The sequence below is a fragment of the Hemibagrus wyckioides genome, linkage group LG01 (assembly GCF_019097595.1).
Source record: "Hemibagrus wyckioides isolate EC202008001 linkage group LG01, SWU_Hwy_1.0, whole genome shotgun sequence".
Classification (NCBI taxonomy): Eukaryota; Metazoa; Chordata; class Actinopteri; order Siluriformes; family Bagridae; genus Hemibagrus; species Hemibagrus wyckioides.
This window is the reverse complement of record NC_080710.1, coordinates 22,090,896-22,105,647: the sequence shown is the minus strand read 5'-3', so window position 1 is coordinate 22,105,647 and position 14,752 is coordinate 22,090,896. Positions and strand designations below refer to the sequence as shown.

The 14,752-nt window shown below is 37.8% G+C and overlaps 1 protein-coding gene across 1 annotated transcript; it reads right to left on the bottom strand.

The window, feature by feature from the left end:
* Window positions 1-5,302: 5,302 nt before the first annotated feature.
* On the bottom strand, window positions 5,303-7,810 carry LOC131351799 (serine/threonine-protein kinase pim-1-like). The gene is made up of 4 exons (XM_058387387.1): window positions 7,703-7,810; window positions 7,159-7,209; window positions 6,643-7,012; window positions 5,303-6,560 (listed from the first exon to the last, which is right to left on the bottom strand). Exons 1-4 carry the CDS (start codon window positions 7,808-7,810, stop codon window positions 6,280-6,282), a joined length of 810 nt encoding a protein of 269 aa, XP_058243370.1. The 3' UTR covers window positions 5,303-6,279.
* Window positions 7,811-14,752: the final 6,942 nt, after the last annotated feature.

Here is a 14,752-nt window from a genome sequence, read left to right as displayed (position 1 = left end):
AGCCTTTGAGTAGCAACTGCCTCCTCCATCTTCATCTCTGCTTGCTTTGCTGCCAACTGTGCAGCACACTCTGCTCTATTGTCAGTGATGCTTTGCTAATCTGATGAGCTGCTTGAATGGTAACTACGAATAGACTTGGAACTTATAGTCGAAAATACTGACTGAGCATACTCTTTGTCAAGCACCATACGGATTCTTGCATCTTCTGCATTAGCATCAAATTCCTCTTGCCACACTTCACTCGTACGCACTTTCATCAGCTCCATCACATCTGCCATTACTGCTGTACAGGAATCCATTTTTCTTCTAATCTCAGTAGAGAGAGCTAGTTGAGATCTTATAAGTGATATGTATAATGCACATTTTTTTACTTGAGTTTCCATCTCTTCTACACTATCCATCAGGTCATTTAAGTCTTGATCAGAGCACTCACCCTTAAGTTTAGTACATGTAGTTTTAACTTGTTCTTTCCAGCTTTCATACAACTTAATGAACTTACTCTCTTTTTGAGAAACCTCTTGCTGCTTAAGCTCCTGCATTTTTGGAGTTAACTTTCTTTCTCGTGATGATTTCCGAGGTTCATCTCCTTTTGAAGTGGCAGCAGTAGGTTCTATCATTGCTGTTTCAAGTGACTGTATTTTAGAGTGGATTTCCCCCAAGAGTGACTCTAATCTTTCCCTTTCAACATCATGAGTTTGAGATTTTAATCTCCATGGACTGACATTGTAAACATTTTAGCAAAACACTGTAATACATGGTTACTTTACTATTACTTGTAGATCAAAAATACCCTTAGAACCATTCACAACAATACCACTGGTAAAATAAACAACATTTAGCCTGTAATGATAAACCAATTAAAGCAATATATTAATCACTTTTTCCAGATGTAGAGATAGCACAATCAAACCTGCTGTTAATTGCAGAGCAGGACTCTTCAGCTTGAAGTAACGTTGGGATTAACAAACAGTGTACTCTGAAGCCTGTAGAAAGGATACTTGCAAGGCGGTAGCCTACACGGCTAATGTCGGCCTCTACAAATCGGGTCGCAGTACTTTCCTCGGCTGTGACAGCTATGAAACGGCAAGCCTCTTCTCTGACGCCTTCTCTACCCACGCGATCGTGTTTCCTCCTTCTTTCCGATGCGGTCTTGTTTTCTCTTCTTATCCGACCGGTACCGTGCCACAATGGAAGCTGTCACGGTACGTTTTCACTGTAGCTGCAATGGTCTAATGAAATAATAACCACGCTTCATACAGAGGTCTTTTTTGCTGTTTATTTGTCTTTCTGTCTCTCTCTCTTTTCAGCAGACACCGTGAAAACTAAAAGAAATAAAGTATACACTGTTCAAATATGCATTTCCCAGAGTCCATTTCTAAGTTTCTCATGTAAATGTCCGCTGATATGCAAGTGAACACGTGCAACAAATCCAATGACATCAATATTTATAACATCGTTCTTGTAAAGTGATATAAAACAACATTATATACAAAATGCAACAAATTAAAATATGAATTTCCGTGTGCGCCTTCTTAGACCATGCAGATGAAGAACTCTTTTTCTGGATGTTTACTATTAGTGTCTCTCTGCATCCATGTTAGTTTGACCCATAATGCAATGATCCCACAATTCACCCTACCTGGACATGTGACCTTTTTAGTTTCAATAGTAACTATGTCTTGAAGAACCCTTAACTTTACACATTGTAAGGAAACACGTTCTCTACTTATTACTTTGTAAATATCATATCATACATCTCATTTAAGTATTTTTAAACAATGAAATAACTCATCATGAATTTATAAGAGAAACATAAAAATGCAAATCTCTGTGAAAACATGTCCTTGACGGTTACAACATTCATCTTTCTAATAAGCAAGCATTTTCTCCTTAGGCTTATGATCATGTTCTGAACGTCGAGGGAGCTCTGTACTGTCTTGTTCATGACACTGAAGTTCCGATGTATTTTGATCTTTACCTGTACCTTTTATATCCTTTTCTTTTGTACCTTCTGTTCCCGTCTGGAGCAGGCTTTCAGATTCTTGTTCGTGTCTCAGCTCCGTAGACCATCACGCCGATTCCGAAGTCCTGCAATCCATTGACCATCGTCACGTTGAAACGGTCAGTCAGCACGTGCAGCGAGCATCTGAACCAGTGAAGATGAAGCTCTTACTGTAGCGGACCCTGTCCGAATGATGGCCGAAACTTTTACTGATGTTTCTGAAAGCTTTATTGCACATTCAACACCGTGGAAATATCTTTTATAACTTCAGAAATCAGTGTAAGAGCTGAACAATGTATAAAGATACGCATAAAAAGTCTTGTCCGTAAACTCGACCCCATTAACTAAAGATAAACAAATATATACAGACCTTATGCCTTTAAACCTTAGAAACCGTGATGAACCATAACAATCAGCGCGTACAACCTTTCATTACTGCTGCAATCATTATCACTCTGAAGAATACAATACCCATCAAAATAAAACTTCCAATTTTTTAAGACAGATAGAGCAGACTTTTACATCATTAAACCCACAAAATGTATATATATATTAGTCCAATGCTGTTCCTAACAAATATTTGGGACTGATATGTCAAGTCATTTCTTACAGAAACAAAATTAATGCTCTCATTTTGCTCTTATCTATGACATGGAAAAAAAACAATGTAATGCACACTCTGTTTTAGTTTATTGTTCATTTAATAAACCACAAAAATAATGAGAAAATTAAATAAAGAAAAAACAGAATTCAGTTGAAATCAAATGCATGAATTATAATTCTGTACAAAAGTTGAGATGTATTTAAATTTTCAGATGGAGGTTAGTGCAGTGGTCCCTGTCTCCTGTAAATTTACACTGCAAAGTCCTGGTAAGTAAAACCAGTGGTGAAGCTCTATTTGCTCCAGGCTGGGTCTGTCTTCTGCATCGGTGCTCAGACACCAACAGATCAGATCGCTGCACTCTGTTAGACAACACCCAGGGACATAAATCAATAAGACGTAGAGAGAAGAATCTAATACTTAACTCCATGAAGAACCTGCTTTATAATAAGTAATCATTTAAAGAAAATGCTGTAGAGTACATAAGAAATTACACTTGTAACTCTACACATTTCCTGTCAATTTCATCATACTGACTAATTAATACATAGTCGTAAAATATAATACATGAAAACAGGGATGGAAAACTTGAATATTGATGGGGGCCAGCATTTTTCTCCTTTATACCAAGGGGGCCAGACCCACACTCACACATTTTACATCATTTTATTTAATTTCCTTTTTATTGAGAAAACACAATGTACAATTAATGCAATGTGTCTTTAAAGATTTTAACTATAACTTTGCAATTATGCTCATTCTAATTCTAAATGACAACTTTATTGTCAGTTGACAAGCATTTCAGCTAAACATCTTAACTGCTTTGCTTTGAAATCTCTAACAAACAAGGCCCTCTTAAATTAGTAGCCTAGAGAACATACTCAACCCACCCTCAAAGAACAAAATTATTAAAAATGAATATTACATGAATTCAAAACAAAATATTATTTAAAAAGTTAAATAAGTATAAGAACAATTCAGTGCATCATTTTTCTTAACAGACCAACCCACAATTATATGCATTTACTGTTCAATTCAGACATCATTCCCCCTATCAAAAAAGTTCCAGTGGGAAACTTTTGGTGTCTCTTGCCAGACAATCTTCTCTACAAATCCGGACAATTAATGCTGCCATTTTCAAGTACTACATCTGTCCACATGGTGGCCATCTTGGCAACGCTTTCAAGCAGTTATTTGCAGGTCCTGGTTCCTGTATGCTTGTATTAGTTAATTCATATAACAGAAACAGATTGACAAGACCTTTCAAAAATGAATTTGAATTCCATTCAAATTCCATAATTCTGGCAACTCTACTCACAGGGAAAAGACAATGATCATGACATATCGTATACATAACATAATATACTGTAAAAAAAAGTAGGCGCACTATTCATTTTTAATGATCAAGTGCTGCAGAAAGGACATAGTACCTTTTGTGTCTCCTGAGGAGTGAGCACTTGTGCACAGCTTGTTCCTGGCAGCACGTCCTGCACAGCACAGCGCCTCCAACTTCTCTATTATTCCTTTGTTTATATGTTAGCAGCATGCTATTCTGTTCCCATCATGTCAAGCCTCTGTATGAGCAATGCACTTCAGATTTATCTTTAAGATTGTTAAAACTCCATCTTTTTAGATTAAAGGGAACACCAAAGGTTAACATGGAGATCTTGGGACAGTTTCCGTGTCATCCTTGCAACACAAGCACACAGTTTGATGTGACCTTCATCAACAGGTTGCTCTGGTATTTCAGCCAGTGATCTGACTCTGAGAACAAACCCCAGCAGTGTCACTAGGCCAAATGGTGTGTTCCCCTATTAACATACAGCATAAAAACTGGTGTAGTTAACTATAGTGAAGTATAAAGTATATAGTAGTATAGAGTGAACTATAGCTTAATGCTAATTGGACTGTGTTGCTAACTTTTATTATTCTTGTCGAAAATCACTGTGTAAAAAGAAAGAAGAACTGCAGTCTACCACAGAGTATAGGAGTTACAGTTAAGTAATGAATATGAAAAAAAGGTGCAGGCTTTCAGCTTTATTTTGAAAGTGTGGCACCCACAAAAGTTGGTGTGCATTTGTGTATTGTGTTTTGTGTTCCTTTTTCTTAATTACTTTGGCAGTGATTTCATATTTATTTGATTTTATCTATTTCTCTGGTGATTGTTTATTTTAAAAATAAGATTTTGTATCGTCACTGTGTGGGACTTTTATTTTGAGGCTGGTGATCTCTTCTTAAAGGATTTTGGGAGATCCTGGGTAAATGAGCGATACTGGGTCTGCTCCAATTATACCCACTGGAGAATGTAAGAAAAGCAATCTGTGACAAAATCATTCTTATCCAATTCAGGTTAACAGTATAGGAAGCTGTTGCAGGACAATGTGTGTGTTATTCTCTCATTATTTCACTTAGAAGTGAGCAGATGAAAAGGTCTAGAGTGTGGCTTTTGCATTTGGAATCTGTTGAGGGTAATTCTCAATATGAAGTCCAAAAAGCCATCACTGCCAGTGAAGCCAGCCATTATTAGGCTGAAAAATTAAAACAAACCCATGATGGAGATTAGTTGCGGCCAAATCATCGGTTTGGTACAAAGAAAGAAAAATGCAATGGTGAGCTCAGGAACACCAAAATTCCTTAACAATCACATTAAACCACTGCTGCGGATGAAAGACAATTTCTTTCCCTGGTTTATTTCATAAACAAAGATACTCTCTCAGATGAACATTTCTTTATAAAAATTCTGGTGCATTATGCCAATCACAGCCATGATAATGAATGTTGGAAAGTAATTACCCCTGTACAGTTAGATGGTTAATAGATGAAAAATAGATGAAAAATTTCTTTCATAAAAAATGTTTTAAATAGAAAGAAATCCTTTATGTGAACTGAAGAAATTGTGGAGGAAGGATTGGTTGGGAAATCTTTGTTAGTGTGCAGGATTGTCTGCTCTGCAAAGAAAGCTAAAGTAACAGGAAAAGAAACAAGCTAATTATATACTGTGCACCACCAGCAATCATGTCATGTTTGTTTTTATTTTTCATTTTTGCTGTTTCTAACAAATATTTGGGAGTGACATATCAAGTCATTTCTTACGGAAGCAATAGTAATGCTCTCATTTTGCCCTGACCTTCCTACACACTTATCCATGATAACAAAAAATATTCTTTTATTAAAAAAAGCACAAAAATAATGAGATAATGAAAAATTAAAAAACTAATTATATACAGATGTATTTACAGTTATATAATTAATTAGAAATTCTGTACAAAAGTTCTGTACAATTCTTAACAAAAGTTCAGATATATTACAATTTTTTAAGAGGAGGTTAGTGCAGTGGTCCCTGTCTCCTGTACACTGGCCCTTCAGAAATCTGGTTAGTAAAACCATTGGTGAAACTCTATTTCCTCCAGGCTGGGTCTGTCTTCTTCATTGGGTCTCAGACACCAACGGATCAGATCGCTGCACTCTGTTACACAATACCCAGGTACATGAATCAATAAGACATAGAAAGAAGAATCTAATACTTAACCCCGTAAAGAACCTGCTTTATTATAAATAATCCTTTAACGAAAATGCTGTAGAGTACATTAGAAATTCCTCACACTTGTAACTCTACACATTTCCTGTCAATTTTATCATATTGACTAATTAATACATAGTCATAAAATATAATACATTAAAATAAATGAACACTTCTTTCTCTGCTCAAGTCTGTGTATAAGGTATAGTTCAGTCTGCTATTAATTAGTCCATAGCTTATCAGTCTTTCTACTTTCTTGCCTTGAGACAGACTTTCAGGGAAGAACAAATAGCCAATTTTTGTTTCCTCAGTGGTCCTGAAAGGCAGACAGCCACACACCAGCCTGTACAGTGTCACTCCCACAGACCAGACGGTAGCTGGGTCTGCCCGATACTGCCCCTGGATGAACCACTCAGGAGGGGCATATTCAGATGTGCCTGTTAACAAAGATACTTTAGATTTAGAAAAAGAGTCACAGTACTTGCTGCCACCAAGAACTCATGGTCTCAAATCAGACACCTGCGAAGTCATTGTAATAGTCTTTGACGAGGTCTCCGCAACCGAAGTCAAACAGCTTGACCTGCCATGTGCCTGTCTGAATAAGGATGTTTTCTGGCTTGACATCACGGTGCAGTATCCCCTGGCTCTTACAATGTGTCAGCGCCTCCATCAGCTGAAACATCACATGGCGAGCCACGACCTCAGTCAAACATCCACCTTGCTTGCTGGAGAATTCATGGAGGTCCAGACATGGTTCAGGCCGTTCCAGAATGACAACATAGTGTTTTGGCTCTTCGAACCAGTCCAGAATCTTGAGGATTCTTGAGCAAGGTTTGAAGTTTGCAAGGACCATCAGCGCTATCTCAGTGGGGAGCCATCCATATCCTGTCTGTAGTATGGGACAAAAAGGAAAGAATAAGTGCCACACGCTATAACGCCATCCTTTGTAATACTATCTTTGTAGAAATCTGATTTTTAGTATGTGTGCTAGGTTATAGTAATAGGTAGGATGTATATTATGATAAAGAAACTTACAAGCTGCAGTTTTTCATAGGGCATTGTCTTGGAGACAAACTTGATTGCAACCTGAGGAAAGATGAATGTGTTATGTACAATTAAATGAAATCATTTACATACATGAAGTAACTAAAAGAGGTCTTCAGACACATTTGGCTTGTGAGGTTATATAATTTTAGACATGCATGAAAGAGCAGTAATTACTGCTTTTGAATAAGAGCTTTGCAATTTTATTGCCAATCTCACAATTCTACAGTGATCCATGTCAAGATTAGCAGTAAAATATGTCAGAATAAAGGGAGGTCAAGAGACGTATAACAATCAGCGTCCTTCAAAAGGCACAGTCACCTACCAGTGAACACATTCCTGAGTTCAGTTTTAATATTTAAGATTATGACTAATACCTGGCAGCAATTGACTGCAAATTAAGCTTAGAAGATTAAAATTTGTTAAGTTATTGATTACCTTCTGAACATTAGGAGCACTGATCAACTTTACTTCTGATTGTGTCAAAGGTCAAATGGTCAAAGGCTAGAGTAAAAACAGAAATGGAAAGACTTACTGGCAATCCGTCTTCTTTCCGTATCCCAGCAAACACACAACCAAATCCTCCTGCACCCAGCAGTTCTCCTTCCAAATACACCTTCGTCCAATGTGCTGCAAAAAACATCCAATTATAAGTCTCTTATTCATGTAACTCAGCCCACTTTTTATGCATTTCACCTATGAGTTCTGCCTTACATTTGGAAAGACGTATAATAGGTTGGTTAGCAGGTTCCTCTGGACTTCTCTCTGTTCTTGGTCTCTTCTGCAGAGGCTCGGTTGTATCTGCCAGGTTACTGGGCTGGTCTGTCTCCTTACACCCCCGATGCTCCGAAGGGTTTGCAGCCTGCCCCGAGAACAAGCGCTTTCTTTTCTGAATGGTCCTTTGGGCACACCTTGGGATTTTATGGTGACGATGAGTGTTCTTTAACGGCTTAGCTGGGGGTTGAAACGGTGACACAAAAGAACACTTTTAGTTCACTGCGTTGGGTGATGTTTAACGTTAAACATAGGAAGAGAATTACTTCTTCAGGACAACTTTGAACATATAAACTAATAGATTTAGTTTCAGAGTCCGTTTCCATTAAAATATATTCCACAGACAATTATTTATGGTGAATATTGCTAAAGCAAGACATTTTCTGTCACTGTGTACCATCCTCCCAGTGTCATATAATCTAAAAAGATACTATCTTATAAGATGTGCTTAGAATATCATGAACATTTTGATTGTAGTATGCATCAATATGAAAAAAAATCATTTTATGCAACAAAAATATGAACTAAAAATATTTCTCAACCCTTTTTTAAATCCTTGTTATCATCTGAACTAAGATGTGATGTTATTCCTCCCTCCTCTTGCTGTGTGTATACTTATATAGCTAAACTCATCTTCTCCTTACACATTGATTTAAAGTTATTTTCCTTCCTTTTTTTCTTAGTGATCAATGTTTGCGGCTAACACGTAACATTGCAGTTATATTCCGCTGAAATGAATGAAATGAACGAAATGACTCGAAAAGAGATTCAAAGATCCGATTCAGTAAAATGATCCAAACTTCAGAAGTGAGCGACTGTTAGCTCGCTAGCGCCGTGTTGGCGCCCTCTGGTGTATATACACGTTAAAATACTAAAATTAAAACCCTTTTCCATTCAAATTACCTTTCAGACAGGGTACTAACAATACAACTATATAATATATTACTACATTTTGATAACAGAGTGTGAATAAAAACACTTACCTGTGGGAGTCCGCTGTGAGCCCACTGCCGTGGACACGGTTCCCATCACAGCCGGTGAAGATGCACTTTTATAGCCGTTCAGAAACATCCCAGCAGGTGTCGCTTTATTCTCGGTATCAATTGCCGATACTCACTTCTTATGATGGTGAATCAATCCGGTATTTCTTCTGATGGTGAATCTCTCCGGTATTTCTTCTGATGGTGAATCTCTCCGGTATTTCTTCTGATGGTGAATCTCTCCGGTATTTCTTCTGATGATGAATCTCTCCGGTATTTCTTCTGATGGTGAATCTCTCCGGTATTTCTTCTGATGTTGTATCCAATACTCACTTGTTATGATGGTGAATCTCTCCGGTATTTCTCTTGTAGTTGTATCCAATACTCACTTGTTATGATGGTGAATCTCTCCGGTTTTTCTCCTGTAGTTGTATCTGTTTCTAACGCCGCACCACTCGTGTATTTTTAAAATTTGAATTTTAGAACGTTTTGGGGGGAGTGCGGGGGGGGGGGGGGGTTGGGTATGGGGGGGGGTGGGGTGGGGGGGGGTATGGGGGGAGAGAAAAAAAAGTCTTGTCATGGTGGCTCGTTTTAGCTAACTGTCTAACATTCAACATTAAATAAATAAAAAGATTCAGTTTCTCAGAAATGTTGTCATGTTAGCTACATGGATGTATTACTGTTTTGATTAGTCAGTGTGTTTGTGCTAGGATCCAGATCACAATTAAGGTTAAGGCTCTGAGTCGTTGACCAGAAGATCTGGGTTCAACCCCCAAGGATGGGATATGCAAAGAATGAATTTCACTGTGCAGTAATGTAAATGTGACAAAGACAACTTAACTTATGTTAACCCTTTAAACCATGTTAAAATATTAAGCAGTTATTAGTGTCCACTAACTGCACCAATCTGCCCATTTGTGTGGTACACAACACAAGACACAGGTTGTAAACAATGTAATATATACATATATTTATTTGATCCTGAAAATTAGTATGAATGTGGATTCAACTTTGATGTAATGTGGTTTACATTCACATTAATGTAATGTGGATTACATTCAACTTTGAGCCCTTTCAAAGTTCTCAATGACAAGACAGACAGGTGAAGGAAACAGTGGAAAATGAAAAAAGAACACTACTAGGTACATCATGAAAATTTTCTTGAAATTTCTTTGTCATTTGCACTTGATGAATACACCACCACACACTTAAGTGATGTAAAAATTTCAGATCAAGCCAGAAAACAGGCAACTCGTATAATTATAAACATGTGCTGGTTTTGGTGTCAGTTTAATGCCAGACAGATGGTCCACGCAACAGCAGACTTTGACTTGTGATAGAATCCAAGAAGTACAAGATCTCTAAGGCATGTTCAGCTCCTCTTGACTGAAGATCGGACACAACACAGAACTTCACTCCACTGCTGCTCCTGTGTGCGCGCTGACCCTCCACCTCGGCCGAGGGAATACACCGGTAGCTGATCGGGAGATGTTCAGGAGATGCATGAATGCAGAAGAGTTGGAGCTTAACATTATTGCCATAATGTCTACATCGGACTGAGAGGCAATGTTTAAACAGACATTGTACAGTAGTTCCTCGGGTCTGTGGTTATTCAAAAATAAATTCACAATACAATCTCATTTCTATTTCTAATCTCTTTCTCATTGATTATAAACGCTAGAAACCCTAAATCCAAAAACTATAATTTCCCTTTTCAGTGTCAGTTCTGAAAAAGTGATTATGACAAGTCCTTGCTGAGAAACAAATTTAACAAAAGCAGATTAATTTTGCATGTTCAACTGTAATTCTGCCTGAAGCTCATGCTCTCAATTATACATTAGCACAGCTAGATCATAACAGTCTTACAATATTAGAAATGAAACATTATATTCAAAATTCAAAGTATTAGTGCATTTAGTCATGTGTGATTCAATGTAGAACAAGGCAAGGTCATTTGGAGGTTACTTCCACATAATGCTCTGCATAATGCTCCTCGTATTTGACGAGGTCTCTTTCAAGTCAAACAGCTTGACTTGCCACGTGCCTGTCTGAATCAGAATGTTTTCTGACATCATGATGCAGTATCCCCTGGCTCTTACAATGCTTCAGAGCCTCCATCAGCTGAAGCATAACATGGCGAGCCACGACCTCAGTCAAACATCCACCTTGCTGGCCGGAGAATTCCTCGAAGTCCACACATGGTTCAGGCTGTTCCTGGACGAAAACGTATCATTTTGCCTCTTCGTACAAGTCCAGAATCTTCAGGATTTTTGAGCAAGGTTCTGTGTTTGCAAGGATCGTCAAAGCAGCCATCCATATCCTGTCTGTGGTATGGTACAAAAAGGAAAGAATGAGTGCCACACATTATAATGCCATCCTTTGTAATACTACTTATCAAGGTCTTCTTAGAAATCTGATTTTTAGGTAAGATGTACATCATGATAAAGAAACTTACAAGCTGCAGTTTTTCATAAGGCATCTTTTTGGAGACGTACTTGATTGCAATCTGAGGAAAGATAAATGTGTTATGAGTAATTAAATGAAATCATTTGCATACATAAAGTAACTAAAAGAGCTCTTCAGACTCATCTGGCTTGTGAGGTTACATCATTTTAATTTTATGCATGAAAGAGCAGTAGTTACTGCTTTTAAATAACAGCTTTGCAACTTTACTGCCAATCCCACAATGCTACAGTGATCCATGATGTCAAATGTACAGTAGCAGCAAAAGATGTCAAAGTAAAGGGAGGTTAAGAGACATATAACAATCAGCCTCCTTCAAAAGGAACTACTAGTGCCTACTAGTGAACACTGCCATTCCTGAGTTCAGTTTTAATATTGTTATAATGTTTTTCTCTAATTTGAGTGCAAATTAGGCTTAGAAGATTAAAATTTGTTAAGACGTAATTGCTTACCTTCTGTCCATTAGAAGCACTGATCAACTTTACTTCTGATTATGTAGAAAACTGGTCAAAGGCTTGAGTAAAAACAGAAATGGAAAGACTTACTGGCAATCCGTCTTCTTTGCGTGTCCCAGCAAAAACACAGCCAATCCTCCAGCACCCAGCAGTTGTCCTTCCAAATACGCCTTCGTCCAATGTGATTGTTACGTCACTAAAGGTTGACTTACAGAAAACACTGTAATTTACTTACAAGTGCAAAAGGTAATATACACTTAATAGCCAAAAGTTTTGGGACGTCTGTCTTTACATGCGCATTCAATTCAATTTTATTTGTATAGCGCTTTTCAACAAAGAGCATTGTCTCAAAGCAGCCTTACATAAGAAACAACAAACATATGAACAGACAAACAGTCCTAGATGTTATCCCAAGTGAGCAAGCCTGAGGTGACTGAGGCGACTGTGGCAAGGAAAAACTCCCTTTGATGGTATGAAGAAGAAACCTTGAGAGGAACCAGACTCAAAAGGGAACCCATCCTCATTTGGGTGACAGCAGAGAGTGTTGTTATAAATTATTCTAAACACCGGAGAGTGTGATATGAACAATGTCCTTTGTGCATTTATGTATAGTCAATCGTGTGACGCAGATACAGCATGTGTAGAATGTTATGTAAATTAATAAGGAGGTTGTTGTCGTCCACATAATTTTGGCAGCGTTGCTTTGAATAACCCAATCCTCAAAGCGGAACCCGGCTGGAGCTGGTCCATCTCTGGATGCCACTGGAGCTGGCACAATCTCTATATGCCTCAGGATGGGTAGAAGAAAGGAAACAAGTGGAAAGTAATTAGCATAGCTGCTGTTCATAATATTAGCAGCACTAGATGATAATATGCATTTAATCAGATGTACTGGAGTACAAGGTTATGGGATGTATTAAATGCATGCCAGCTAAAGAGATAAGTCTTTAGTCTACGTTTGAACTGGGAGACTGTGTCTGAGCCCCGCACACTGTCAGGAAGACTATTCCAAAGTTTAGGAGCTAAATACGAAAACGCTCTACCCCCTTTTGTAGACTTTGATATTGTGGGAACTACCAGAAGTCCAGAGTTTTGTGATCTTAAAGAGTGTGGTGGATTGTAACGTGTTAGAAGACTGGCTAGATAAGTGGGAGCTAAACCATTTAAAGCCTTGAATGTAAATAGTGATAGTTTATAGTCAATTCTAAACTTAACAGGTAGCCGGTGCGGGGATGATAATATTGGGGTTATATGATCATATTTTCTTGACCTGGTAAGAACTCTGGCGGCTACATTTTGGACTAACTGTAGCTTGTTTATTGAAGATGCAGGACAACCACCTAGTAATGCATTACAACAGTCCAGTCTGGAGGTCATGAATGCATGAACTAGCTTTTCTGCATCAGATACAGATAAAACGTTCCTAAGCTTGGCAACATTTCTAAGATGGAAGAAGGCTGTTTTTGTAATATTTAGAAATATGATTTTCAAAGGACAAGTTGCTGTCTAATATTACACCCAGGTCTTTCACTGTTGAGCTAGTAGTAATAGTACATCCTTCTAAATGCAAGCTGAATTGCGAGAGCTTTTGTGTACTGATTTTTGAACCAATAAGTAATATCTCTGTCTCATCAGAATTTAGTACTAGAAAATTATCGGTCATCCAATCTTTAATATCTTTAACACACTCAGTTAATTCTAGACAAATTAGATAGTTCATCTGGTTTTGATGAGATATATAACTGGGTATCATCTGCATAACAATGGAAACTAACCCCATGCCTTCTAGTGATGTTACCCAATGGAAGCATGTATACCGAGAAAAGCAGAGGTTCTAAAACTGATCCTTGTGGGACCCCGTATTTCACTGGCACTACACTGGACAGTTCTCCATTTAAATCTACAAAATGGGATCGATCAGACAGGTAGGATCTAAACCATTTTAATGACTGTCCCTGCAAACCTATGTGATTTTGTAAGCGATCTACGAGAATGTTATGTCAAACGCAGCACTAAGATCAAGCAGGACTAATATGGAGATGCACCCCTGTTCCGAAGCTAAAAGCAAGTCATTTGTGATTTTAACTAGTGCAGTTTCTGTACTATGATGGAGCCTGAAACCTAACTGAAATTCTTCAAGGATATTGTTTTCCTGTAAGAAGGAGCATAATTGAGCCGACACCACTTTTTCTAATATTTTTGATATAAACGGAAGGTTTGAAATAGGTCTGTAATTTGATAGTTCATTAGGGTCTAGTTTAGGTTTCTTAAGAAGAGGCTTAATAACTGCTAACTTGAGAGATTTTAGGACATGACCTAGATATAACGAGGAATTAATAATATTAAGAGGCTCTCCAGCTGCATGTATTACTTCTTTCTGCAATCTAGTTGGAATTGGATCTAACAAATACGTTGTTGATTTAGCCGTGGTGATGAGTTTAAATAGCTCTTTGTGCCCGTTGGTCTATTAATGTTTGTTTAACCCCAAAAGAATTTAGTAAATCTATAAATGTGAGTCCTAAAGCATCATTAGCATCGTCTACATAAATGTTAAAGTCTCATACAATTAACACTTTGTCAAAACTGATCAAAAGATCTGAGAGTAAGTGTGCAAACTCTAAGAAAATCAGTGTAGGGCCCCTGGGGTCTATATATGGTGGGCAGAGCAAGATATAGTAGGGATTTTTTATGTATGTCAGTGAGTGCAACATTAAGGATAAGCACTTCAAATGAGCTAAACCTGGGTCCTATTTTCTGAGTAACGGTAAGAGAATTGTTATAGATGGTTGCAACCACCATGACCAGTCTGAGGGGGCTCATGCTTATAGGAATATCCTGATGGAGTAGACTCATTCAGACCAATGTATTCATTTGGTCTAAGCCAGGTTTCCGTGAGACAGAGTGTATCGAAAC

Excerpts from the sequence above, each read along its gene's own strand:
- LOC131351799 (XM_058387387.1), bottom strand. The coding sequence starts at position 7,810 with ATGTTTTTTGCAGCACATTGGACGAAGGTGTATTTGGAAGGAGAACTG. Across the intron at positions 7,210-7,702 it reads GGAAAGAAGACGGATTGCCA|GTTGCAATCAAGTTTGTCTC; the intron begins GTAAGTCTTTCC and ends ATCTTTCCTCAG. Across the intron at positions 6,561-6,642 it reads CTATTACAATGACTTCGCAG|GCACATCTGAATATGCCCCT; the intron begins GTGTCTGATTTG and ends CTTTGTTAACAG.